This window comes from Amaranthus tricolor, chromosome 4 (assembly GCF_026212465.1).
Source record: "Amaranthus tricolor cultivar Red isolate AtriRed21 chromosome 4, ASM2621246v1, whole genome shotgun sequence".
NCBI lineage: Eukaryota > Viridiplantae > Streptophyta > Magnoliopsida > Caryophyllales > Amaranthaceae > Amaranthus > Amaranthus tricolor.
Genome location: NC_080050.1, coordinates 4,034,412 through 4,062,331, shown reverse-complemented (window position 1 = coordinate 4,062,331; position 27,920 = coordinate 4,034,412). Strand labels below are relative to the sequence as shown.

General features: G+C 32.1%; 3 protein-coding genes across 4 annotated transcripts; 2 read left to right on the top strand and 1 right to left on the bottom strand.

Moving 5' to 3' along the window:
- Window positions 1-1,575: 1,575 nt before the first annotated feature.
- Window positions 1,576-14,603, top strand: LOC130810372 (O-fucosyltransferase 9). 2 transcript variants are annotated; one of them, XM_057676404.1, is made up of 10 exons: window positions 1,576-2,392; window positions 5,351-5,507; window positions 5,617-5,684; window positions 10,017-10,105; window positions 10,918-11,115; window positions 11,448-11,652; window positions 11,730-11,897; window positions 12,456-12,623; window positions 12,703-12,893; window positions 14,147-14,603. In XM_057676404.1, exons 1-10 carry the CDS (start codon window positions 1,928-1,930, stop codon window positions 14,316-14,318), a joined length of 1,881 nt encoding a protein of 626 aa, XP_057532387.1. In that variant the 5' UTR covers window positions 1,576-1,927; the 3' UTR covers window positions 14,319-14,603. The 2 variants fall into 2 exon arrangements, with proteins under 2 accessions (XP_057532387.1, XP_057532388.1); XM_057676405.1 differs by having other exon boundaries at window positions 5,351-5,423; window positions 14,147-14,599.
- A 6,098-nt stretch (window positions 14,604-20,701) lies between these two features.
- Window positions 20,702-24,012, bottom strand: LOC130810663 (uncharacterized). Its single transcript, XM_057676805.1, has 7 exons — window positions 23,989-24,012; window positions 22,102-22,467; window positions 21,914-21,997; window positions 21,556-21,860; window positions 21,144-21,507; window positions 20,875-21,052; window positions 20,702-20,781 (listed from the first exon to the last, which is right to left on the bottom strand). The coding sequence occupies exons 1-7, from the start codon at window positions 24,010-24,012 to the stop codon at window positions 20,702-20,704; spliced, it is 1,401 nt and encodes a 466-aa protein (XP_057532788.1).
- On the top strand, window positions 23,930-26,270 carry LOC130811008 (transcription factor MYB8-like). Its single transcript, XM_057677133.1, has 3 exons — window positions 23,930-24,299; window positions 24,942-25,071; window positions 25,172-26,270. The coding sequence occupies exons 1-3, from the start codon at window positions 24,167-24,169 to the stop codon at window positions 25,845-25,847; spliced, it is 939 nt and encodes a 312-aa protein (XP_057533116.1). The 5' UTR covers window positions 23,930-24,166; the 3' UTR covers window positions 25,848-26,270.
- Window positions 26,271-27,920: the final 1,650 nt, after the last annotated feature.

Genomic DNA, 27,920 nt, shown 5'->3' with positions numbered 1-27,920 from the left:
CCTCCTGCTGCTCGACATTAGACCAAAGGCCAATGTGTTATAGGAGGACAATCATAGAAAGTCATCAACAATCAAACATAAACACAAACACGTACACGTCAGTAACTAGCATCAAATATAATGAGGCCAACTACTAGATAACATTATATTATAAAACAACATAAGATGATTTCATAAGACGCAAGCACAGCTAGTAACCGTTTATCAGCCACTTATACTTCTTAATTTCATTACGTGCTTTCCAACCCGAACCATGTGTTCTTGGGTAGAATGCAGGTCTTCACGCTGCTCTTTTCAAACATAAACTCTTGCAAAACACGTATAGTATCAACTTGACCAAGGCATTAACAGAATACCTAACACATGACCTTATAGAGCTTGTATATCTTAAGGTAAGTGTGATCATAGTCTGTAATACCCTTGAGGTAACTTAACTTAGGCACACTTCTCACTAGCATAAACTATTCTATCAATAAGTAGATGTTCTATCAATGAGTAAATATTCTATCAAAAAATAAACGTTCTATCAATGTGTAAGCTTTCTATCAAAGAATGAACCTTCTATCATTAAATAACTTCAGACCAATGAATAAACTTTCTAATTAAAAAGGAATCAGTGATATTATAATTTGTCTTCTCATGGCCTTCTGGGCAGTTACAAGACATAACGATAAAATAATTTGATGATGAGGTGAAATAATTTGGCCGTGTCACTATGCCAGGAAGTAGAGAAAGATCCACTGATAGAAAGTTATTCAGTGATACAAAGTTTATTCATTGATCGGAAGTTATTCCGTAGATTAGTTTAATGTTTATTGTGCTAATTGCTCTACCACATGTGCCATTTTTAGAAGAGATGCTGACGAAATTTCCACTCACCCTTTTAAAGTTAATGTTTAACGTTTATCTAATTCTTTTTCTTTTCTTTTATGTAACACTCGAATTTCCTCCCGTCCTTTACGATTTTGGTTTAGGGGTCGAAAATTTAGGGGTGTTACACGTTGTTACTTTCTTGCTTAGTTTATTACTTAGGCTCATTGGATATTGTCCTACATGCTCTAAATATTCAACAATTGTTTCTTATGACACAACTTTTGTGAGAGACGGTATCTTTGAGAGATCGTCTCTAATTGGGTCAACCCATTATATATTTTTTGAAATATTATAAGTAGGCATTAAAAATGATGTAAGTAGGCATTTAAAATATTGCGAATAGGCATTAAGAATACGGTAAGTAAACATTAAGTTTTAATGGGTTGAGTTTGAGAGATGTTTCTCAAAGAGACGATTTCTCAAAAAACTAGTTGCTCTTATAATATAAGGTTGGGACTTGGGAGGCCTATATTCACAATTTCTTGGTGAAAATTTAACAAACACTACCTACATGATCCATGATAAACACTAATAAAATGTCAACTTCACAACACAAAATTAGAGTATATTTTTTTTTTCAATATTCAAATGAAAAAATATTTATTTATTATAGGTAGACTGAAGAAAAAGAAAAAGATTAAATGAATCGATTACAAAATCATACTTATAAAAAACAGTATTTGTTCTTATTGAGACAAAACCCAATTTCCAACTATTATTTAACTCAATAATCTAAGTTGTTTCTTATTAGATGTTTCGTAATCTTAATTTGTTAATATTCTAAGTTTGAACTGTACCTGGCTCGTCGGTGCCGGACCCTACACTGTATCTCCTTTCTTCTTCTCCTTTTTCACCCTTTTTTTCCCACTCTCACTCTTTACGCCATAGCCACTCTTTAATCACCTTTCAACATTATTATTATCATCAAAGATTGTAACTTTTTTCTCAAATCATGATAATTCTTTCAATTACAACTTTTTTACCCTCTTAATCTTTCTGGGTATTCCTCAGAATATAAAAATAGTGAAGAAAGATACCATCTTTCATTGATTTGATGCACGGTTACAGTCGTTTAGGCCCTAATTTTAACCCATCAACACCATCTTCATCTCCTCCATCTTCACCTAGATTCAGGCCTTCTCGAATGAAGCCCAATGGGCTGATCTCGGGCCAAGGAATGGGTAGAGTTGGAAGTGGGTCAACTAAGCTTGGGGATTTTCTTGAACGGTTGATGTGCATTGTAATTGCAACAGTTTTCAGGAGAAAAGGGGTGTTATTGTTTGCACCTTTGTTGTATATTACTGGGATGTTGCTTTACATGGGATCTTTGAGTTTAGAGAGTAATAATGGAGGAGATAGAATTGGTATTAAGAAAGGAAAGGTTAAAGTTGAGTTTAGTGGTGGTTTTGTTGTTGATGAGCCTATTTTGCCTGGTTCTTTGTACAGAAGTAATGAGGTTTTTGAGAGGCTTTGGCCTTTCTTACAAGATGAGGGTATTGGTAATCATTCCTCTAATGCGGTATGTATCACTTTTTAAGTACATTTTGGTATATAATATGCTTGTTTTATTGTTTAATCAGTTTATGTTATGGGTAATTAGCTTATAGTTTGGTTGGTAGGAGGTATTTATGGTTTGTTCTTGCTTGTTAAAGTTATGCTATCATTTCAATTATCAATTAGGTAGTATTGGTTGGCGTGGCTTGAAGGATGACTTGTTTTGTTAAACTAGTGAGACCAGATTGAAGAGTGACTTGTTTTGTTAATCTGGTGAAATTGGTTCACATTTAGGTTATTCGAACTCGTCACTTTACTTCAGTACACTCGGACATGAGTTAGACCGGTGTTACATGATTTGTTAATTTCAGGCAAATTTTAGCGAATCATGATCATGATTATAAAAAGGGAATTAGCTAGCGAATTATGTTACAGTGATTAGACACTTAGGCCTTCATTTTAAACCTTGCAATTTGATGACATAGTTGAGTTTGACACTTGGACAAGTACCCATGTAGGACATGAGTTTCTCGCCGCGAGTAACATAAGCTTACATAGTTCCATTAATTTGAAGCTACTATTGAGAAAAGAAGTGAAGTTTTTCCGTTTGTACTTTGAATTATTGTAATGCAGTCTTGTATTAGACTCTGCCTTATTGTTTGTTGGTATAACTTGCTAGCTATAGAGTTGGATATTCTATTTTGAACTAGCTTCAAGTGTCCTTCCCGACTTTGGCTTGGCACCAAAGTATATGATTTTCAAGAATGTGATTGTGAGCATTAATGAAGTTTTGTTGGTATATATTAGCCTTTGTAATTGCTGAAGTGGCTTGAGTTAGGTGTACGTCTTGGGCTTTGCATCGGCGTTGCTGGTATCTATTGGCCTTTGTACTTACATGGATTGGCAAAAGGTTTGGTTTACCCACTTAGGCCTTGCATCTGTTTTGCAAATTGACTAGTGTAAAGTGCTCATTGGTACTACTTGGTAAAGTACCGTTAATTAGTTGATTGAAAAAGAGTTTATAAGTTGGGAGCAGAAATATATATCCCTATTGCATAAGCCATTTCGGTGGTGACTTGTCTCTATGGTTTTTTTCTAAAACGAAGTTGTGTTTTTCTTGCGTTTGGTCCTAGTCTAGTGTAAAGTGCTCATTGGTACTACTTGGTAAAGTACCGTTAATTAGTTGATTGAAAAAGAGTTTATAAGTTGGGAGCAGAAATATATATCCCTATTGCATAAGCCATTTCGGTGGTGACTTGTCTCTATGGTTTTTTTCTAAAACGAAGTTGTGTTTTTCTTGCGTTTGGTCCTAGTGTGCTTTGTACATTTTACACTATTAGGTTTGTGGATATAATGAACAAATTTAAGATAACTTCTAATTGTGCACCATTTGTGATCAGCTAGTTGATAGTTGTAGCATATCAGTTTAAGGATCAATTTAGAAATAATCTCTCCGTTTACTTTAAGATAGAATACTTTCTGGAAGCAGTTATCTTAAAGGACACCTTTGCAAGAGGTGGTTTGCTGTGTATAGAGAGCAGCCTTGGATTTTTCTATTAGTTTTGGAGTGGTCGTAGTTCACTTTGTGGGGTTTGAGAAATAGGAGCAGAAGAGGTGGTTGTGGCAGAGCCCTTGTTAGGGTGAATGTGGACTGTGTATGGTTGGAATTTTGGAACATTACTCTCGTGTCTTACATGAAGTTTATTTGTCATGCGTCTTATTGTGGATAGAGTACCTCTTTTAGCATATGTTGTTGGGAATTTTTAAGAGTTGCCCAAATCGATTGATTTTGAAGTAATTGAGTTAAACATAAATTCCTCTTCATACTTATCAATAACTTATTTGTTGGTTTTCTAATATAGCCTCCTATTATAGTCTACAGACATTGAGTAGAAGATGAACATTTGAAATAGTTCCTATCATTGTTTTCTGTCTGTGTATGTCTATATATCCAGATTTTAGTGTTGACATTTAACGAAAGAGCTCATTTTTTCGGTCCAAAATAAAACATCAAGCATGCATACTCTGGTCACCTTGGAATGTTGAATATCTTTCACGGGTAGGTAAAGGTAAAAGATTTGGGGGATTCATTCGTTGAGTAAATTTATGCTATTGGTTTCCTCTTTGTCTATTTTCTATGCTACTCCAAATAGCAGAAGAGGCACTTAAGCATGTCCATGACTTTGAGGTGGACTCCAATAATTTTCTTGTAGATCACTATTCTGGACTTTTACATGAGAAGTGAATGGTTCTTTAGCAATAAGTCATGGAATGATTAAGTTAGTTAGAGCTTCTTTCTTAAAGATAGAACTATATATGTGCTGAACATCTAAATCAGTAAATTGCTTGATTATATATTTTGTAGAGCAGATTTGGAATTGAGTCTCCACTCCTGTTGTCCGAATTCTTAAAGTGCTGAACCAGGACTAAGCTCAGTTGGCTTGAAAAATACTGTTAGCCATAAAAGGAACAAAGTTCCAACTTTCAAGAATTTGAGAGCAGGCATGTTGGACTATATACCTGGATTTTAGGTCATATATCTCTTGTTCTAGTTTCACAATCAACCAATGTAAGCTGCGAGATTACCTAGTTTCTAGAGGGGAATAATATTTTTGAGTTCAATGTGGTTTGTTGGGTTATGAATTATACACATGACCTCAAGAATAAGATATAGATTTTTGACTCGCATCTTGTTGAGAGCTATAAAGTGGACTTTGAGCGGGCTTTTAGTTTTAGGCATATTTAAGTTGTAGCTTTGTTGCCAATCCAGATGTATGTAATAACTCTATGATGACTTGTGCATCCTTAATATATTTGGCTTTTAAGATATTTCGCTTTTTTGCTGACCTAAGACAAGTAATATTTATGGTTAAGTCTTTGTTTTTTCGTTCAATCTATTCGAGCTTGTTTCTTCTAGCATTTGATTCCCATTTGTTTTCCTGATGCATATCTCATATTTGACCTTCTCATAAAAAATTTGCAGTTGACAACAGTATGGCCTTCAAGATATCAGCAAGCTTGGAAACCATGCTTTAATAACAGTGTTTTTGACACAGGTTTGGCTTTGGTTGCCCTAGCGGGCCTCTTTTTGCTTTCCTTATTCTTTCTTTTGGACACAACTAACTTCAATGTAGAAGTAGGTAATCAGAGGGTGTTCTTTTGCAACATAATACATTTTATTTTAATTAGTATTCTCCCCTTATCTATCCTTTTTAAGTCCCTGACGTTTGTCCCTCTTGATTTTTTCAGAGTTACCCAAGTCTAATGGATACTTCATAATTGAAGCAAATGGTGGACTTAATCAGCAGCGTCTCTCGGTACATCTACTTTTCTTTAGTGATTTTTATAGATAATTAATGGCTCTCCTTGTAGAAGACAAGAGTAGTAAAATTAAATGTCAATCTGTGGCCTTTTCCCGAGTAAAATGTCAATATGAGGTTCTGTCCCTTAGGTAAGTGCATTGATTGACACTAACAAGATTTTTTCCTTGAGCAACTTATTTTAAGAAGAGAAGTTTTTTCTTTACTGGAAAACAATCCTTGACGATGCATTTTTCCACTGCACATGCGGGCAAAGTTGCTCTTATTCAACAATTAAATTATTCTTGCTTTTTTAAAATGTAAAATTAGGACAAATTATTTATTTAGCTTTAGAGATGAACTTATTTACATACAGAAGGCTTAAAACAAGTTTTAAAAAATGTTTAGTGTTCACAGTATGGATAGGAAGAAAGCCATATTACCTAGGAAATTATAAGGGAAAAACCGGTAAGACTATGTGAAAAGATAACATATACCATACTTAAAGGTTGACATATGGAACACTAAACCCTAGAATGACTTGATTGTGAATACGCTGTATTAAGATATCTTCTATCCCAAATCAGCATACTGCTGTGTCAAACTTCCATCAGAAGTTTTTAACTGGAACAAAAGAAGCTGGATTTGGATTTAGTCCTTTTAAAATAGAGGGAAATTCAGAGATATGATTGGAAGGGTACTCTATAGGAACTAGAAGAATAAGTACAAAGTTTAAGATAGTTTTATAAAGGCTAATTTCGAATAAGTAGAGAGAAAGTAAAAGATGAAACTGTGGTGTGGAATGGATGATCAACTTCTGTTTATAGACCCGGTTCCAACAATTAGTCTAGGGGTTGCAATAGCTAGTTTTAGCAGTTCTAGAATTTTTGGTTCGGATGAATCATGTGGTTCGAATTATCCCGTTGCGGTTAATGCAGACCGACCGATTCAAATTAACTGATTCGGTCTGATTCTTTAGGCAGTTCTATAGTTCAGAAATTATTATTGGCAACACATGTGACTCGTAGTTCGGAACCAGTTTTGATTCGGGGTGGTTCATCCAATCAAACCTTGAGTAACCCGACCTATGGCCATTACATCCTGAGGGTAATGTAACTTAAACCAAATTCACAAATCCAACTTGAAGGCTATTGTTAGGTTCATGAATCCCATTAATGGTTTTTGGAGCTTTCCCATATAACTAGTACCATTAGCCATTTAATTTGGCAAATATAAAGACAATTCTGGAGACCATAATGCCAAATCTTGGATATTGTTCGCAAAATGACTTTTGATATCAATGCGGATGGTTTTGTGATAGTTGTGGGCTTGGGTCTATATTGCGGTCGCATTAATCCCCAACACTTAAGCTTTTATAATGCGATTTTGATGCGGTGATAAAGCCAATATCTTGTACTATGTTTAAGACTTAGTAGAAAATCTCTTAGAATATAAGGAAAGCATAAGTGCTATGTGGTTGTTACCATGTTGTGAAACTTCCAAGGATTTGTAAAGTATCGTTATTATTCATCCTAGTAGATTTTGTTGGAACTTAGATACATTAGTTGACCCGGTAAATTGCATTTTTGATGTTTATACAACACTTGTTTATAAGGCTTGTGGGATTTTTTGAAATTATTGAAAGATAATATGGATTGAAGTTTTCTAAGGTTGCCTAAGGTAGGATAATTTTTTCTACTACTTCCTTGGATTGTCTCTTGGTCATTGACTCCGTAGACAGTAAACTTGACTTTCTCTTGAATTTGAAGCATTGTTAGACTTGAAAATTCTGTTATTTTTGTCCAAAATGATATGTCTTGCTAGAAAACATGAGTGCAAGAGTTCATGTGAAGTGTTTGAGTAACGTACAGACTTTTGACCTATATCATTGTTTAAAAATATTCCAATGCATTGTTTCGAATGAAGGTTGTAAAACTTTTCTATTAAAATACTCATAGTTTTTATTAGGGATAGTAGATGGGTAAAATTATGCGGGTTTCATACCACAACCGCTTTATGGGTATGAAAAGTCTTATGGGTATGGCCTATGGGTATGATTTTGGTAGGTAGCGGGTGGGTGTGGGTATGAAAAGTCCCACTCGCCATGGTTAGTGGGTAGGTTGTAGGTATGAGGTCTTACCTTCCGCATACCCACCCGCCCCATCCAATATCCACCCGTCTTGCCTTATAGCCGCTCACCCCTCACCCTATATCTACAATGTACTAATTTATATCAATTTTGTATTTTTTATTAAAAACTATTGACAAAGAGTTAAGGATATTAATTTTATTTTATTACATTGTATGGTATATACAAAATTAGATGTACAATTAAATTTGTAAATGAAATATATAACGCGGACTTGGAGTGAATTTGAGGTGGGTATATCCATGATGAGTATACCTAGTTGGCTATATTGGGTGGAGATGGGTTTAAATGCATACCCAGGTAAGCAAGCGTGTGTATGAAAATTTTATCCATCTTGGGTTTTGGGTAGGTGGTGGGTATGGAAATTTTAGGTGGGTATGGGTATGGGGGAGGGCATATCACATCCACCTGCCTATTTTGTCAATCTTAGTTTCTATATTGAAAATGTATCTATTATATTAATATTGAATAAGTAGAGACTAATTTTGAATGAGTAAGAGATGAAGCTTTAGTGTTGAATTTATGATCTAAATCATCTTCTATTAATAGACCCAGTTCCATCGACTAGTTGAAGGTTGCAACAGCTAGTTTTAGCATTTCTAGAATTGTTGGTTTCCATAAACCATGTGGTTTGAATTAGCCCATTGCTCTTAATTCGAATCGACCTGATTAGGCTCGATTCTCTAGGCTGTTCTACGGTTCAAGAATTTTTTGAAACACATGTGACTTGCAGTTCGAAATCGGTTTCGATTCGGGGTGGCTCATCCGATCAAACCTCGAGTAACCCGATCCATGGCCATTACTTCCTGAGGGTAATGCAACTTAATCCAAATTTACAAATTCAACTTGAAGGCTATTGTTAGCTTCATGAGTCCCATTGATTTTTTTTGGAGCTTCCCACATAACTAGTACCATTAGCCATTTAATTTGGGAAGTATAAAGACCCTTTTGGAGAAGATAATGCCAAATCTTGGATATTGTCGCAAAATGACTTTTGATGTCAATGCGGATGGTTTTGCAGTCACATTAATTTCCAAAACCTAAGTTTTTATAATGCGATTATGATGCAGTGATATAGCCAATATCTTGTACTATGCTTGAGACTTAGTAGAAAATTTTTTAGAATATGAGGAAAGCATATGTGATGTGTGGTTGTTATCATGTTGTGAAACTTCCAAGGATAGTGAAGAGTCCTTATTATCCTTTCTAGTAGATTTTGTTGGAATATTGAAACATTAGTTGACCTAGCAAAATTGCTTTGATGTCTATAATACAACACTTGCTTACAAGGCTTGTGGGATTTTTTGAAGTTATTGAAAGAAAGATATTATGGATATTAGTTTTCTGAGGTTGCCTAAGGTTGGATACTCTTTCGTATTAATTCCAAAATGATTTGTATTGCTAGAAGATATGAGCACAAGAGTTCACGTAAAGTTTGAGTAACATACAGACTTTTGACCTATATTATTGTTTGCAACTTTGCATAGCAATTTTGAAGGCTTAGACAAGTTATGCTCAAGCGAATTAAGATACGCTTGGATTTTAATGGAAAATATTGAAGGAAACTAAAGAAATCCCAACAGTCTTCAAAGTATCCTTGCAGGCTTTGTAGATTCTGTATTCACCATCTTTTACGAAAGATAGTGATGCTTTCAAAATCCTGTAATTGTTGAAGAAGTTATACCAAGGTCGTTGAAAACTCTTGATGGATTCAGTTTGACGATAACAGGTTTGAAAATTTTCAAGCGTAGTAGTGTCAAATTAGAGAGGAAGATTGACTTAGAGATTAATGGAACAAATTGAGTATTGCTACAAGTGATATTTTTACTTGTTTTTATGTCTCTTGGGATTGGAGGAGAATTTAGATATTGCCAAATGTATAATGCAACAACATTTTTTTACTCCAATGCTATTAATTAGTTCTCACCTAGGAGGGTTTGAGGGTCGGATGTTTACAACCTTATCCTAGCTACGAAGGAATTGCATAAAATAGTAAAATTGAATCGTCTTACCGTAATTCAAGCATAGAACAATACAATTCTACACTAGGATCACGATTTTATCAACCATGTCTTGATCTACTAAAGAGCTTGTGTTTTCAACTTGTTAATAAGATAGCACTATGACTTATATTCAAATGATAAAAACATTCAGTTCAACATTCATTTCTTATTATCTTATTTTATATTTTCAAATTTCAGATATGTGATGCAGTAGCAGTGGCTGGGCTTCTGAATGCTACTCTTGTTATTCCGATATTTCATTTAAATAGTGTTTGGCGAGATTCCAGGTACAGGCTTGAATTCTTTATTTTATAATTATGGAAAGCGAAACTATGCTTCATCGTACATCAAGAATCAATATGAACTAGTGCATGAGCAACAAGTTTTTGTTGTATAACATCGTGATACGCGATCACATTCAAGATCTATCTAGGAAATTACGGATGACAATTATATGTTCATTTTATTTCATTAGGGTGGAATTCGTGAGATTACGGATTGAAAGACTAAACAAATTCTATTTTTTGAGACCATAACTTTCTCAATTTTGAACACTCGATATTTGCAGATTAATATTCTGATAATGTATGTAAAATTATGATTATTGGGGCTGTCTGTTGGCTTTTTGGTGCAAATCCGTGCTCTGCATTCAAATAGAATTTCCCAGTTTTTGTTTGTTATAGCCACAGCCAACAAACCTTCTACTTGCTGTTGGATAGTACTTATTGTTGGTAGACTTTCTGGATCGTTTTTTCTGGCTGATCAAAGCATTTTGAGATGAAAGCTTTGATTTTTATCAAAATTATAATATGAATTATGAAACCCATAGCGGTATATCTACTTTCAGTATTGTTTGTTCGCTGTCTGGTTTAACATTGCTTGGCTTGTATAACAAAGTTTGTATGGATTGACTGTTGGACGGCATAAAAGATCTTTATATGTTACACAAAATCTTGTATGAGCTTCTTATTAATTGGGCTTCTTATTTTGAGGTCGTTTCACCAAGAAACGGTCTCTCGCAAGAATAATTCTCATACATGGGTTAAAGAATGCTTGATCCTGTATAGTTTTAATGCTCATGCACTTTGTCTTGTTTCAGCAAGTTCGGAGAAATATTCGATGAAGATTTCTTCATGTACGCTCTTAGAAATAAGGTGAATGTAGTAAGGCAGCTCCCAGAAGATATCCTTCGGCGCTACAACCATAATATTAGCAGCATTGTGAACTTGAGGTTAAAAGCTTGGTCAAGTCCGACATATTACCTTCAAAAAGTTCTTCCAAAACTGTTGTTGTTGGGGTATGTATTCTCTGAACGATGCTGTTATTCAATGAACAAGATTGATGACCATAGTGTAAAAATAAGGCCGCATCGCATCGTGTTGTCCACGTTATAAAGGTTTTCATAAACAATGAACCAATATTTTCCGCACTGTAAAGGTGTAAAAAACCGCGTTATGGGCAGTATCAAAGGATATCTTATGGTTTCGACCGATATTTAGGCGTTATGATAACCCCATCACACCTGGTACCGCATCACCGTTCCGTTACCGTGATCGCGACCATTACTGCATTTTTACACTATGCTGATGATCGTAATCATATTTGCCTAAATTCATGTTTTCTTTGCAGGGCTGTAAGGGTAGCACCGTTTTCAAATAGATTAGCCAACACAGTGCCCCCGGAGGTGCAAGGGCTACGATGCTTGGCAAATTTTGAAGCCCTGCGGTTTGCTCAGCCTATACGTTCACTTGCAGAAGTCATGGTTCAGAGAATGGTTCAGAAAAGCTCAAGGAGTGGGGGGAAATATGTTTCAGTGCATCTACGATTTGAAAAGGTGGGTATATTTTTCACATTAGCCAGCCTCATTTGTATGATATACGCGTCGTTAACTGTAAATATGATGTTTTCCAGGATATGGTTGCGTTTTCCTGCTGTATATATGATGGAGGCAAGGAGGAAAAGAAGGAAATGGATATTGCTAGGGAAAAAGGTTGGAGAGGAAAGTTTCGTAGAAGAGGTCGAATCATAAGACCTGGTGCAATCAGGAGGGATGGAAAATGCCCACTAACTCCATTAGAGGTATGAATAACGTTGCGCGACATGAAATTCGATTCAATATGAAAAACAAAAACCGTTAATTTAGCGTTTTAGTGACTTAGGAAACACAATTTGATCCAATAGAAGCTAAGATAAGTCCCATGATGTTGTCCAAATACATTGATCATAAAAGAAAATCACAACCCTAATCATAAATTTTGAAGTCTTGTATCTCAAAAGAAGAACGTAATATAACCTTAACAATATAACCTTAACAATTAAAGAAAATGCTAGGTATGATGATGATGATGATGATGATGATAAGTTTTTCCATCTTGAATATTGATACAAACAAGAAGCGTCAATTTGGTGTTTGACATCGCATTCCCATACTGTGGTATGAGGCAACGTTTTGTGTTTTTCACTTTGTTGATTTTATTCATGTCCCTTCTTGCCCATTTCTCTGCCAAAAAAGCGAAAAATATGTTCTTTTTTCTCCTGTTTCTGCAGTTTCTCCACTCATCCTTTTTCCCACTTTTCCCTCTACGTGCTTATACGGCTACACCCTTATATGTCAGCTGATTACTTGGATTGCCTCAGGTAGGAATGATGCTTAGAGGTATGGGTTTCGACAATACAACAGTTGTGTATGTTGCTGCTGGGATAATTTATAAAGCCGATAAGTTCATGGAGCCTCTTAGAAAACTCTTTCCACTTTTGGAAACAAAGGATTCTTTAGCAACTCCCGAAGAACTTGCCCCATTTCAGGTACTATCATTGTGCTACCTTTTGAATATCCGTCTAAAAAAGAACTGCCGTGTTGAAAATCTCGACAATTCTGATGCAGGGCCACTCGTCCAGGTTAGCAGCTCTTGATTACACGGTTTGTCTTCACAGCGAGGTGTTTGTGACTACGCAAGGTGGAAACTTTCCTCACTTTTTGATGGGTCATCGGCGTTATATCAACGGAGGGCATTCAAAGACTGTTGTACCTGACAAAAGGAAGCTAGTCTTATTGTTCGACAACCCTGATGTTAGGTAATTTCAACTCCTTAATTATCATTTATGATCAACCTACTTGTAGTTTAGATGAGTTCAATCACTTCTATCTATAATGGAGTTTATGAAGTAGATTTGAATTATGCTAAAAGTATCTATTATTGGGCTATTTGATGCAAGTATGGGGCACGTCTCACGGTGAGACCGTTTCATACAAGAATATGCGTTGAATTATATATTAAAGGAAAAACTAATATTTTAACATCTAGTCTTGTATGAGATCGTCTCACCATGAGATGGGCCCATATAGTTAGACCATTTCTTAAATTGATCACTTTAAAATTGTGAGTGATCGCTTTAACACACTATATGTACATGGACCGGCTCAATAGAGATGGTCTCACCATGAAACCGTCTTATTTAAGAATTTGATTTTAATGATGATTAAGAGGAAATGAGGCAACTATTTAGAGAACTCATCTGAAGTTTCTAAGAATCTCCACAGTGGTGATTTCTTTATGCCCTGAACATTTCCAAACCTTGATAGAATGTCGCGGGGCGAGTGAACCGACTCATTGCTTTCTTTTGCTTTATTTTCTTCGCAGGTTATTCTACCCCTACCTTGGCTCTTCGTCTCATAAAGTTTCTCAATCTTTTCCGCACTCATTCCTTCCATCTATTCTTAAAACTGTTCATCTCGAGCAAAGTGCTCCTACCATTTATATTCATAATTTACCAACAATAACGCGTATCAAAATATGAGAGAGAAATAGGAAAGAGAAAGGCGAGTTAGAATATGAGAAGTAAAAAAGACTAAATGGATATAATGACTTGCTTTGTGATGATCAGTGACTCGGATTGTAGATGATTTGTTTATCTTGGAGTATAAAAGTCACGAGAAGCAACTTTTGGCGATCATTTTGATAACCATTGAAGGAAACCTTAACCCAATTGTAAGCAACTAATATATGTCCATTTACCGAGCTTGACCTAGAACTGTTTTTGACTAGAGATGCGCAATTCGGGTCGGTTTTTAGATCGGGTCATTTCATGATATGTGTATACATAGTTCATTTGATTTCTACCATGCTCGGGTCATTGTGGGTTCGGGCTTTGTTTGCCCACCTCCATATTTGACCATTGTCTATGAACCCAAATCGCCAACTCTTACCTAATGTTCTGAATCTCGTCTCAACATCAAAACTAAACCTCAATATCTAGAAAATCAAGATCGATTTATGCACCATCGAAAATTCTTGCTTACATGTTGCTTATATTTCATGTTAATCCAGATGGGAAACATTTAAGTATCAGGTGCAGGATATGCTCTATCGTAGTGATACAAAAGGGCGCGAGATGAAAAAACCGACAGCATCGCTCTACACATTCCCAATGCCCGACTGTATGTGTCAAGAATCTTATACAAACACGATATACCAAAACGGTACGCTCAAATCATCCTGATAAAAATTTTACCCTCACAATTTTATACAAATCTACTAAATATTCATATTATTCACCATTTTTTGTATATGGTTTATACACTGAAAAATGTTTTTCGGCTGTGTAATTTGCCATTCATTTACTAGAATTTAACTAGAATGACTAGTAATTCTTTGAAGTGTACTGTTAGAAGAAATAGGTATTAATATTTAATATATATATTCCTTGTAAAATACAAGTTGATACAATGTAAATTAATTCAGGATGATTTTTAGTGTTTATTTTCTTCAATTGCTACTTTCTTGGTTTTATTTTACTTGCAAGACTTTGAATTTTCATTTTTGTTATGTGTTGATCTGACCTTCCATAGGAATTATCTTCAGCGATAAATATAGTTTTGTGAAATCTTACTAGATTTGTGTACGAAGTATAATTTTTTTGTGATGTATAATTAGATATGTGAACGTATAAAATGTCCATAACAAAAAAAGAAAAAGGAGAAATATAAATTTCATCGGTTCTTATTCACCATTTGCTTTTTCACACCCTCTAATGTAAGAATTCAATCGCTAATACCTTCAATTATACATATCAAAAAGTTATGAAAACTAGAAATTAATAAATGTTGAATCAAGACGATTCAAACAAGGTTTTACATGACTATGTTGGAATTTATAGATTATTGATTATATGAAAGTCAATTTGCTTGATGAATAGTGTCGAAGTCATCATGGTGCAAGTAAAAAGAACATAGGAAATATATACTTAGTTTTTTTTCCGGTATTTGCCATTTAAAAGCAAGATTGATATTTCAGCTACTCTTGTAAGAAACCGCCTCTTAAAGAGACGACCTCAAAATAAAAAGCTTACACTCTTATTTTCTCTTTAATTTGTATTAATTGGGCTATTTAGCCCATATGTCTTATGCGTCTTTTGGAGAGACCGTCTGTCACAACAATTTGTGTTAATATTTGAAGTCATGGGGATAATTCGGTCTTGTTTCAGTTGAAGTAAGTACAGTTTTTCTAGTCAAGGTCATAAGTTTGATTGTCATCTATCCCTCCCATTCTTCTAGCCTTGTAATATCGCTCCATTCATATCAACTGCATCAATTATTGCTCCCTTTTTGCTTATAGGGATTCTTCTTCGTCGTGAAATTAAAAATTGTATATGTTTCTAATTTTTCTTTCACTTTTTTCAAGTATCGTATTTTTCAATCATCTATCCCTCCCATCTTTCTACCCTAGTGATATCGATCCATTCATATCAACTGCATCAATTATCGCTCCCTTTTTGCTTATAGGGATTCTTCTTGGTCGCGAAATAAGAAAAGTATACTTTTCCAATTTCTTTTCCTATTTTCAAGTACCGTATTTTTCATTTAAGGTCATAAGTTCGATTGTCACCTATCTCTACCATCTTTCTACTGTTGTGATATCGATCCATTCATATCAATTACATCAATTATCACTCCCTTTTTGCTTAATGGGATTCTTCTTGGTCACAAAATAAAAAAAATGTATTACATATTTCCAATTTTCTTTTTTCTTTTTTCAAGTAATACCTTTTTTAGTTAAGGCTATAAATTTGATTGTCACTTATTCCTCTCATTCTTTCAATCCTAGTGATATTGATCCATTTATATAACTACATCAATTATCGCTCTCTTTTTGCTTATAGTAAATTCTTATTGCTCGCGAAATAAAAAATAATATATATTTTTTCAATTTGTTTTATTCTTTTTGTGATTATATTTATTTTGAATACCATGATTCTGCTTTCCATTTTAGTCAAATGTTCCTAGAAGTTTGTCTCCCTTACTTAAAGCTAATGTTGTAGGTAAGATGGAATCTCAATAAAGCTATGAAACTGACATTATTCGGTGCTAAACAGAATTATGTGCAATAACTCACTATACTATATGCCATTAACTGTCATTTGACAAATCTTCCCAATAATACACTTGATTTTCACCATTTTTTATTATTCTTAGTTTTTTTTTTTCTCAATTTTAAAGATGTATATTTGGCAAATTACTGATAGTTCACTAAAGTCATTGATTTAATCATCTAACTTTATAATTTGGTTTGACTAGCTGATTTTGAACACTTAGCACGTCGCTAAAAGCAATTTGTTAAAAAATAACTAATCTATAATTATAAGTTATTTCAATAACCAACTAATTTACTTAACACTAACATCGTACACATGAATCTAGTATTAAAGCAAGTGCAACCAAATAAAAATTGTTTGCTCAATTTTCTAAAAAGTCATCACTTCCTTTTTCAAATTTCTAAAATTTTTTTTATTGGTTTGACATTAATATTTATTGTTGACACATTACTTAGAAAAAATTGACACCCTTTAATGGTTATTAAGTTTCTAGATTTTGGAAAATTTTTTGCTCAAAAAAAAATTCTTTTATTTATTTTTTTTGCCCAAAACATATCAACCAAACAAGTATGCAAAATTTGTAATTTCTTAAAAATGGAAAATTCAAATAATTTGACTTCAAAGCAGGTAAATATGGGATTATGATGTAGGTTATAGAAGTATTTAGAATGATTGATTAAAGTGGATCTATACTCCCATAAAATGAGGAAGACTAAGGTGGTGGGTTACCAAACATTGTTAACTTAATACTTTAAGTTTTTTTTATATAAAATCAACTCATATAATTAATTTATTTTTTTAATAATTACTTTATAATTATAAGTTATTACTCTAAAATTATAAATTATTATTTTAATACTATAAAAATAATCACTTTAAAACTATAAATAATCACTTCAAAACTTTAAATATATATCGAGTCTAACTCAATAATTCCATTTCATAATTAGTGTATAAAAAAGTAATTGCCTAAACTCATATGATCTCCCTGTTTTTGGGTAATTTATTTGACTTTTACCAAAAATATTGTCATTGATGAACAACTCTCATGCCTGTTGTTATCCTACTGGCTACTATGCCTATAAGCCTCTTATTGACCAACTATTTGTGGCCTTAAATATCTGAGTCATAAGCTTTTCAACAGAGTAATTATAAATTTATGAATTTTGTGATAATTATTTTTTATAAAAATTTAGTCAAATACTACTATTTTAATTTTATTTTATTGGTTATATTTAAAATATTTCGTGGATAAAAGAGAAATTTATACATGATTTTTATGAATATAAGAAACGAAAAATTATCTAGAATGATCTCAACTTTATTATGATTTTCCTATAATAATTTCACCTATTGATTAACCATGAATGATCTCAATTTTGAGGGGTATTTCCTTAGAGTAAACCCTTTAACCGAATAATTTGTTATAGCAAGTTTATTTTTTTAAAAAAATTAAATAAAAATAAAAAGTAAAAAAATGTGTAAAAAAATTTGATTTTTTTTTATTACTTAGAATATTTTATGTAAATATTCCAAAAAATTTCTCTAATTTTAAATTAATTTGTATTTTACCGTTTTGGTGAATTACCTATAATAGCAGGTTATCAATTTTGCCCAAATTTAGTCTAGGCAAGTACCTTCTAAAGTTGAGATTATTTATGGTTAATTAATAAATGAGATTAATATAGGAAAATTATGAAAAAGTTGGATTATTTTAAATAATCTTTCCTATAAGAAATTGAAAAATAATTATTAATAATCTTTGTTAAATTCGTGTTGAGTATAAAATTTTAATTATATTATTATAATATGTTATAATATAATGTGTATTTATATATACTAACGTCTTGATGGTTGCTGGTTTGCTGCTATGCCTATTGTTTGAAGGAAACATTCAGTTATTTTACTAGCTTTAACTTTCTATGGACAGAACAAACTAAGAACCATATTTTATTCATATCAATCCATCTTGTCAAAAATAACTTTTAATAATGTATAATTATATAGAACTAAATGCATTGGACCATTGGTAGTCAAAATAATGTATTCAATTGCATAAAAATATAAAATATATACTATTATTATTAATTTCACATAAATTAAAATTACCCACATCTAACTACTATCGAAATAGTCAATAGCTACCTCATAATTATCTTGCGTAGAGGTGTTTATTCGAATCATTGGATTAATTGCGAGTTAAGTGTTTTTTGTTGATTTGAAATCAAGTTTTGTGTCTATATTGTTTTTACATAATTATACTTATTTTTAAAATCATGTCAAATCGATTTCGATTACAAAGTCAGGTAATTTTGGGTCATCGGATCTGTTTTAAACACTCTCTTTCGTATCTTTCAATTTACTATAATCTCACTCTCTTCTTTTAATATCATTGACAAACTTATTATCTCTCTTCGTTTTAATTACTTATTTCCAATATTTTTTTTTCTTATTCTCTAATCAAATTTTTTTTCCACTTAAAATTCATCCAAATAATATTGGATGCATTCTAAAAGGGATAAAAAGGGTACTAATTTTGCAACAAGTTTGTTGTTTTGATATTGCATCACTCCCTCAGCCACTTGTAATTTGCGTTATCTTTTACTTTCTGTCGTTTTATTTATTTTATCTTATATTATTTTGAAAAGAATCTAAATCACTTTTATTTTATCTCATTTATACATTTAAACTTTCTTTTAACATCATTTACACAATTTAATATATTCTTCATTAACATCAAAAGCTATTATATAAAAAATTAAAAAATAACAACTTTTTACACTTCTCCAAGGCTAACTAATTTATATCGACATATATACTTTCTCTGTTTTATTATACTTGTTATATTTGATTTTTACACAATACAGTATTATATTTTGATTATTTATATATTAAATTGTGCAAATCTAAAAATTATAAAAGTTTAACATTATAAAAATATGTGACTAGACAATTCAAATAAAATTCTACTCGCTTATGTTTTTCCTACCATTAGCCCCGTAAAATATAAAATTAAACTTAAATAATAAATAGTGTTAATAATCATAAAATAATAAAAATATTTTGCAAGTATTTATCTTCAATGCGTTTAATGAGGGCAATTTGAAAGTGATAGAAGAAAATTATCCTTACCTTCACATGAATCATGATTAATGAAACGGCGGTGTTTATCAAAAACCGCTTGATATTAGATAGAATGCTTCATATTTCTGTGCACATTTCTCGAAATTTAAATTGCGGTTACTTTGTGGATTTTTAGCTATACCTTTTTGACTTTACAACCATCTAGTTACCCGATTCATGATCATCATTCATGAATAACAATATTATTATATTAATTTTTATATTATAGGCTTGACCGAGCAAGAAAAGAGTTAAATGAAAATCAAACAATTTTTTATCTCACCTCTTAATAACATCAAACATATCAATACTTCTATTGTTAGTTATTATTATAAGACACCTTTATGAAATGAAACGTTAAGGATCTCTTTTTAATAAAGAACAAGAAGGGAATTATACAAAGAAAATAACATATACTAATTAAGGAGCAAAAAAAAAACACACACACGAAAACACAAAGATGATTAATGAGATAGTGGTAGTATTCGCATACCATTTCCAGTGTTGATTAGTACCATGTCTAGGCCCCTAAATTGAAGGAATAAATCTTTAGGACAAATACACAACTTACCCCCCAAGTATCGACCAAAGCAGACTTGTCGCATTTGTCCATGCATTAGGGTGCTCGAACTAGCACGTGCTAGAACGAGCACCACTCCATCAGTATTTACTGCCTACTTCACGTGTTGTGCGTTGTTTAAGTCACCTTTCTTCCTTCCTCTTACCTCGTTCCAAGCATGAATTAAGGCTCTTATTGTGTATTTAGTTGCCTTGTTCAAGGAACCTTTTATGTTGCTCAAGGCACCTTACATGCACGACATTGATCACTTCATGTATTGATCCACACCTCAAACTCTCATGAGCTATTGCACACTCATCGTCTTCTTCTAGTGTGCAAGCCATGGAATACACATGTGAAGCATAAAATGTTTTTTTTATTACATGGTAGGCTGAGGAATTGAGAGGGGACTAAGTGATCAGAATCGAACTTATGACTTTTATGTAAAATAAGTGGAACTTGCTAACTGAGATAAAACTCAATTCTAAGAAGAAAATTTCAAAACTCACATTTGACTTACAAGATAATGGTTGGCTTAAAATCATATCAGACCAATTTACACTGTAATTTAATAAGTTACTTTAATCTGTACGGTTTTTAAAATTTTAATTAATGAGAATCGAGGCTTGTTTCAGTTGAATGAAAATACCACTTTCGCAAGTAAAATTCTTAGTTCAATTCTTACCTAGTCTTTCCTTTTTATTGTTAGCCTAACTTTTAATTAAAAAAATTAATACTGTTTTTTTGGACAAAGAAAAAAATTTCATTAATCCAGAAACAAAACAGTACAAAAAGTACCAATAACAAGAGAACCATCTCCCTAATTGAATCAGCATGAAAGAAAGGCACACCTTTTAGAAAGGGTTTCCAAACTTTCACTCGTCATATGCATAAGGCGAAACAGAACTCCTAAAAAAAAGACAAAAGTAAATAAGTATACAATATAAGCTATTTACTCAAAATAAAAAAGATTCCTAATCCAAGGGTGTTGTATATTAACACCTTTGATTGGAATATTCAAAACTCTACTCTTAAATGCAAGTTTCACCTGTCGAGAAACCATATTTCCCATAGGAACTTTGAAATTCCAAACAACATCATTCAGAGCACACCAAATCTCATACATAAGACTGCATAGTGCGATAGTAGCAATCTTCCTCTTAGTTATAGCACACTTCCACTTCCGAGGATGCAAGATCAACAAAGGAGTCATTAATAATCGTAATACCCAACCATTTCAAAATGTCTCTAAGACATTGAAGGCTATAGACACAAGCGAAGAAAAGATGAGTATTAGATTTTGTTTCCAAACCACATAAAGGACAAACGTCAATAGAGATGATCCCTAATGCAAACAATTTGTCCCTAGACTTCAATCTCTCGTTCATAGCTAGCCGTAATATAAATCTAGCTTTAGGAATAGAACTTCTATTCCATACAAAACTCACCCAGTCCACTGGCTGCCTAGCCCCTAAAAGCTCATGATAGACATCTTTGATGGAGTAAGTTCCATTATGCACCCATTGACCAAGCCTATCTTTAACCTTGCATATCTTCTTAAAAGCCCAGCTTGAAGTTATTGGGGCATGGAAAACCCTCCAATTGCCACCCTTTGTATAAACACCATGCACCCATCTGACCCACATGGAATCACTCAAAAAAATATATGCCACACAAGTTTACCCACAATATCCAGTTTCCAAACTTTCAGGAACATCAGAATCAACTTTACCATGCCAGAGATATGCTCTACAGATTGCATTTACCTGCTTTAGAACCTTCTTAAGCAACACAAAGATTTGACGCCAAAAGTTTATAATATTCATCAAAACAGCAGAAACAAGTTGTAGCCTAACTGCATAAGAGAGATTCTTGACTTGCCAAGATCTAATCTTAGAAGTCATTTTTACAGCAAGACATTCACACTCAACTGCAAAAAGAGGGTTGGATGATAACGGAACCCCCAAATAACGAAAAGGCATAGAACCCTAAGGAATTTTACAAGAATCCACAATATACTGTTTCAAAAAAGTAGGGATACCTGCAAGATACACATGAGATTTTGAAGAGTTGGCAACCAATCCAGAGGACTCCACAAAAAATCTCCAATTGAGCTAGAAGAATTCTAATAGAAGCCAAGTCACCCCGACAAAATATCATTAAATCATCCGCAAAGCACAAATGGTTCAATTTGAGTCTATTGCACCTTGGATGGAATCTGAAATTCACATGATCCCCAACAACCTTAAGTAATTTTGATAGATACTCCATACAAATCACAAAAATCAAAGGAGACATTGGATCTCCTTGTCTAATTCCTCTCTTAGATTTAAATAAAGGCATGGGGCTTCCATTTAGAATCAAAGAGAATTGAGTTGTGCAAATGCAAATCATAACAATTTTAATGAAATGAGAAGGAAAATTTAGAGAGATCAACATATCTTTAATAAAATCCCACTTCAAAGTATCATACGCCTTCCTCAAATCAATCTTCAACAAACTACTGAGAGGACAATGTTTCCGACCATATTGCTTCAGAATATCCTGGCACGATAAAATATTATGCATAATGTTGTGCTCCTCCACAAAGGCACCCTAAGAAGGACTAGTGATATGATCAAGAATCAATTTGAGTCTGCTACAAATCAATTTAGAAATGCACTTTAATTGTACTTTCAACATTTTAATTTCTTTGAGTTTTGTATTTGTTAGCTTTCTCCCTTATGTCAATACTAACAATAATTATTTTGTTATTTGTACAATATTGTGGAAAAATGTAAGCAATTAATTTTAATCATATTATATAAGCCTCATCTAACTTAATTCAATTAAAATTAGGAAAAATTTCTTAGAATAATCTAACTTTTTTATGTTTTTCTTACAATAATCCTACCTATTGATTAACTATGAATAATTCCAATTTTACGGAGTATTGCCTAGAGTAAATTTAGGTAAACCGTTGACATGCTATAGCAAGTTTTATTTTTTTAAAAAAAGATAAATTAAATTAATATGTCGAAAAAAATATTTAAAAAATATTAAAAAAATTTCTGAATTTTTTTATTATTCAATTTCTTTTTTCTAAATTTTCAGAATTTTTCTCTAATTTTACATTAATTTTCAATTTATTTTTTTTGGTGAATTACCTACTATAGCAGGTCAATGGATTACTAGGTATACTTTAAGCAAATACTTCCTAAAGTTCGGATTATTCATGGTTAATCAATAGGTAGAATTATTATAGAAAAATCATAAAAAATCGGATTATTTTTGATAATTTTTCATTAAAATTAATAATTTTCTATTAATATATGAATGATTACCATAACAAGACGTTAATTAAAGTAAAATTAAATAGTTACCATCTTATTGTCTCATCTCCCATCATTGCATTTCCTAAATGTATGTTTCTTTAACTAAAAAAATCACATAGTTTGAGATCAAAATGCATTCTAAATGTAGTTATGTTCCCATGATTGATTATCTAAACCAAATAAAATAAAGTGTTAGAGAACCAGAAGGAAGTTGGATAGATGACTTAAAACATAATACCACGTGCCCCTTAACTTGTGGGACTAACCTTCACGCCACATGGCATTTTGCATGTTTAGTATACCTCACTCCTGGAAAAAAAATTACTAATTCTTATTCTAATTAAATATATTATTTAGTTAGACTTTAATTTAAATAAAGAAAAATCATACGAAATAATACGATAGGAGTGATTAAGCCGTAAAAATAAGGGGAAAATAATAATTTGAAAACAATATGAAAATACTCAAATTTCAACTTCACTTAGTTGTTTTCGTGTGCAGAAATCTCATTTTTTAAAGATAAATAATTACTTTAAAATTATAAATATCAACCAAATCAGTCAAATATAAATAATTTCTATTTGAAATATGAGATAATAAAATTATATTTATAGATCCAACCAAGTGTTAGAAGTCCCCCACTTGGCTATGGCCCACATAAAGGTAGAGCTACCTACCATGTACCAAATCCCTTTCCTAATTTATATTTTTACTCTCATAATTAATCTTTTTATCTAAAAATAAATCTTTCTAAAGATGGTCAAATGTGTATCTCTAATATAGATCGAGTCTATTGGCTTACCTTCCAAATTCCAATCATCTCCATTTCTTACTCTACTCTCAATCCTCTCCACTCATATATAAATCCCGTTTCTCTCTTTCCCTTTCTTCTTCCTATCCTACCCAACTTTCTTTCTCTTACTTACATACAAACAAAATTAAGGAACACCCTTTAAATTTAAAGTCAAGTCCTACAAATTATGGGACGCTCACCTTGTTGTGAAAAAGCTCATACTAACAAAGGTGCTTGGACTAAAGAAGAAGATCAACGTCTCATTGATTATATTCGCCTCCATGGTGAAGGTTGCTGGCGCTCCCTTCCTAAAGCTGCCGGTATTGTTCATTGTTTATTGTTCATTATTCGTTTTATTAATTCTTCTTCGGAGTCAAACCCGCATCTAAAGGGTCACTAACTATCTTAACTCTAGGATGGAGCAAAGAGTATATGGCCCTACTTATTAATACAACTAATTATTAATATATGAGCTTCTTGTTTTGAAATCGTTTCACCGAGACGTCTGTCATAAGAGTAGTTTCTAGTAAATTAACGCTCTTTTTCACAAGAGTAAAATAGGGACCAAATTTTTTGCAAAAGATTAACATTGGTAAGCCTTAAACGTCCAACCAACAATATCATAGGAAGAGCACATTACCAACTAAGTTTCGCTTGACTGATTAACTATAAAGAGTTTGTTAATATATAAAATCCTTAATTTTTTAAGGATCTAGGCGGTCGGTGCTTTACTTAAGCACGGACTTAAAACTACCCCCGTGTAACTCCATTGACAACATTAATATCACCACTTACAACTTGCCCTTTTAAAAATGGCCTTGTACATTTTTTTTTTCGATTATATATGATAAATTTTTTTGTGGTTTAATTGTAAAAAAGATTAAATATGATTTTGAGTATTTTTAGCATTAATTTTTAATTTAATAATTGTAAATATTGATATAAATATGTTTTTTTTATAGGTTTGCTTCGGTGTGGTAAAAGTTGTAGGTTGAGATGGATTAATTACCTTCGACCAGATCTTAAGCGTGGTAATTTTACTGAGGAAGAGGATGAACTTATTATCAAACTTCATAGTTTGCTTGGCAACAAGTAATTTTTCTTAATGAATTCTATTTTTGGAAATATTTTTTTTATATGGATTTTGATCAAGTTTCTAAAAATATATTTTTTTTCAATTTTATTAATACAGATGGTCCCTAATTGCCGGAAGATTACCGGGAAGAACAGATAACGAGATTAAAAATTACTGGAATACTCATATTAAGCGTAAGCTTATTAGTAGAGGGTTGGACCCACAAACCCACCGGGCGTTAAATTCCACCACTGTTAACTCCCCCATTGGAGCAACCGGTAAAAAACCACCGGAAAATTTAGAGTTTAATTTACCGGTTATTACTCAATATGCAACTGTTCCTCAAACAATTGAATTTAAGAAAAGCTATTCAGATATGTATTCAAATAAAGTAAAAAGTGATTCTTGCAATAGTGGGACCACTACAGATGATGGGCAAATAGGTCGAATTTTGAGTCGGGTTCAGATTAGTAAAGAAGATCATGATATCGATTTGGAGCTGTCAATTGGGTTATCAAAGTTTCAAGGTGAGGCTCGAAACTCTACGGCTAGTAGTGCAGAGTCGGGAGTTATGAATCTAGGTTCAAGTCTGAATTCGGGCTTGGGATCATTTGAATTATTTAATCAACCAATAAATAAAGTTGGTGGAACTTGTATGTGTTATGATTTAGGGTTTCAATGGAAAGGTACTACTAATATGAATGGTGAAGGACAAGGTAATTGTAGTAAATGTCAAGGAAAAAGTGGGTACGTACCCATATTTTCTAGGTACATTGGCCTATTGGGTTCATAGAATTGATGATACACAATAGGGGTTGTACTACTTTTATTATAGGTATTGGTATAAATGCTTTCACTAACTCCCCTACCAAATTGTATTAATTTTGGGGGTCCCACAACTTTTGATTTTATCTTTTGTCCAATCAAAAATTCACAATGGGAAATGAAGAAAATCTATTATAGATAAATATCTTTATCCTATGGGATGTTTTATCTTATCCACAAATTACATGTTATGTTTGAGTATTACCAATTTGTAATGTTCATAGAATCATTAATTAATATTAAATCTCATTTATAAGTTATGTATAAAAATTCTAAATATGTTTATTGTAATGTATCTTTTCCAATGATACATTCAAATTACCATTTAATTGATAGATTTGTATTCAATATGTATTTTACTAATATAAATTGTTATGTGAGATGGACTTTTTGTTAGGCACGTTTTATATATGAGATAAACATCTAACTATAAAAATTATGTAAAAATAAGCTTTTTATTTTGGAATTTTTTCTCACAAAATCAGTAAATATTTCACAAATTCATATTAAAATAGTTTCATTATAACAAAAATTAGAAAATGAGTTAAATGACCCCAATTAAATTAAATATAACATTTATTTTCATATTTAAAATACTCAATTTGTATATTTGAATATGGTAAAAGAAATTGGTCGATATTTTGGTATCTAAAACCATTATTATTATTATTATTATTATTATTATTATTATTATTGGTTTACTTTTGTTCTTTAGCTCGCGTGTTATTATTTTACCACTCACCAACTTTGTTGTTCACATTAATGTAGGGTGGATGGATTTGTACTTATTAATTAATAAGTTATACTACTTAATGTCAATTTTAATGAACTATCCCTGCATATAGCTAATACATGGTTATTCCATTTAGAATTATATCTGACAAATACAAAATTTATTGTTACTCCCACAGTTTTATTTTATTTGTTCACTATTAAGTTTGTCTACTTTAAGAGAGAAAAATTATTTGATTTTTAAAGTATATACTGAAAATAAAATATATTCATGTGAGATCTTGTTATATTCGTTTTGATGTAAAGTTTTTAAATATATAATTGTTATAATTTTTTATGACGTGTACTTAGAGATATTAAAGCTTAAAATTTGCTAAAAAATACATGCAAAAGGTAAAGTGGACAAACAAAAAGAAGCGGAATACAAATTAAAATTTCAAAAATGGGTAGTAATTGATCTCTTGTATTATCCCAAATCTTAAAAAAAATAAAAATAAAAATAAAAAAAAGAAGCATTCACATAAATTAACTAAACCATTTTACTAATTTTGCACTAGATAATAGGTTTGGACAATAAATGTGATAATTATTATATTATTCTCTAAAATATTATTATATTTACCTATTTTAAAAAGTATTTTCTATTATATTTAAAGTAAATATCAAATTTAAAAACTAAATCTTTTGGAAAAAGCGTTAATTAAAAACATTCATAGCATATTCTCCTTATAACAAGTTAAATCCCTAAGTTATAGTATAAGGTTGGCAATCGATTCGAACCTCATTTCATTTAATCCGAAAATAAAAATAAAAAAATTTAGTGCTATTTTTCATTTATAGTCTATCTTTCATGAGATCAGATAAATTTAAAATAAATTCGCAAAATATATTATCTAATTCCAACCTGATGATCCAAGTGACAACTTTTAGTAGTAGTTCCAAAATAAAGAGGGAGAGGGAGAAATAAAGGTGTTTCCATGAATGATCTGATCGGTTTTAAGTCATACGTTTTGGGTTAGGTTAAAATCAGATTATGTATCCACACTGTAAATGAATTATGTTATGTCGGATCAAAATCAAATTGGTTATACTTATTGAATATTGAATAATTATCAAATGGGATATATTTCAAAATAGAGAGAAAGTGGTGAATTAGATATTTATCCACATGTAGTTATGGAGTAATTGATTGGGCTGACTCAACAAAGAACAAATTAGTGGGAAATACTTATTCCTTGTTGAAAAAGGAAAAGGAGAGCCAGGGAAAACACTTGAAAGTGCCCTTTTCATTCATAAAAACATAATAAAT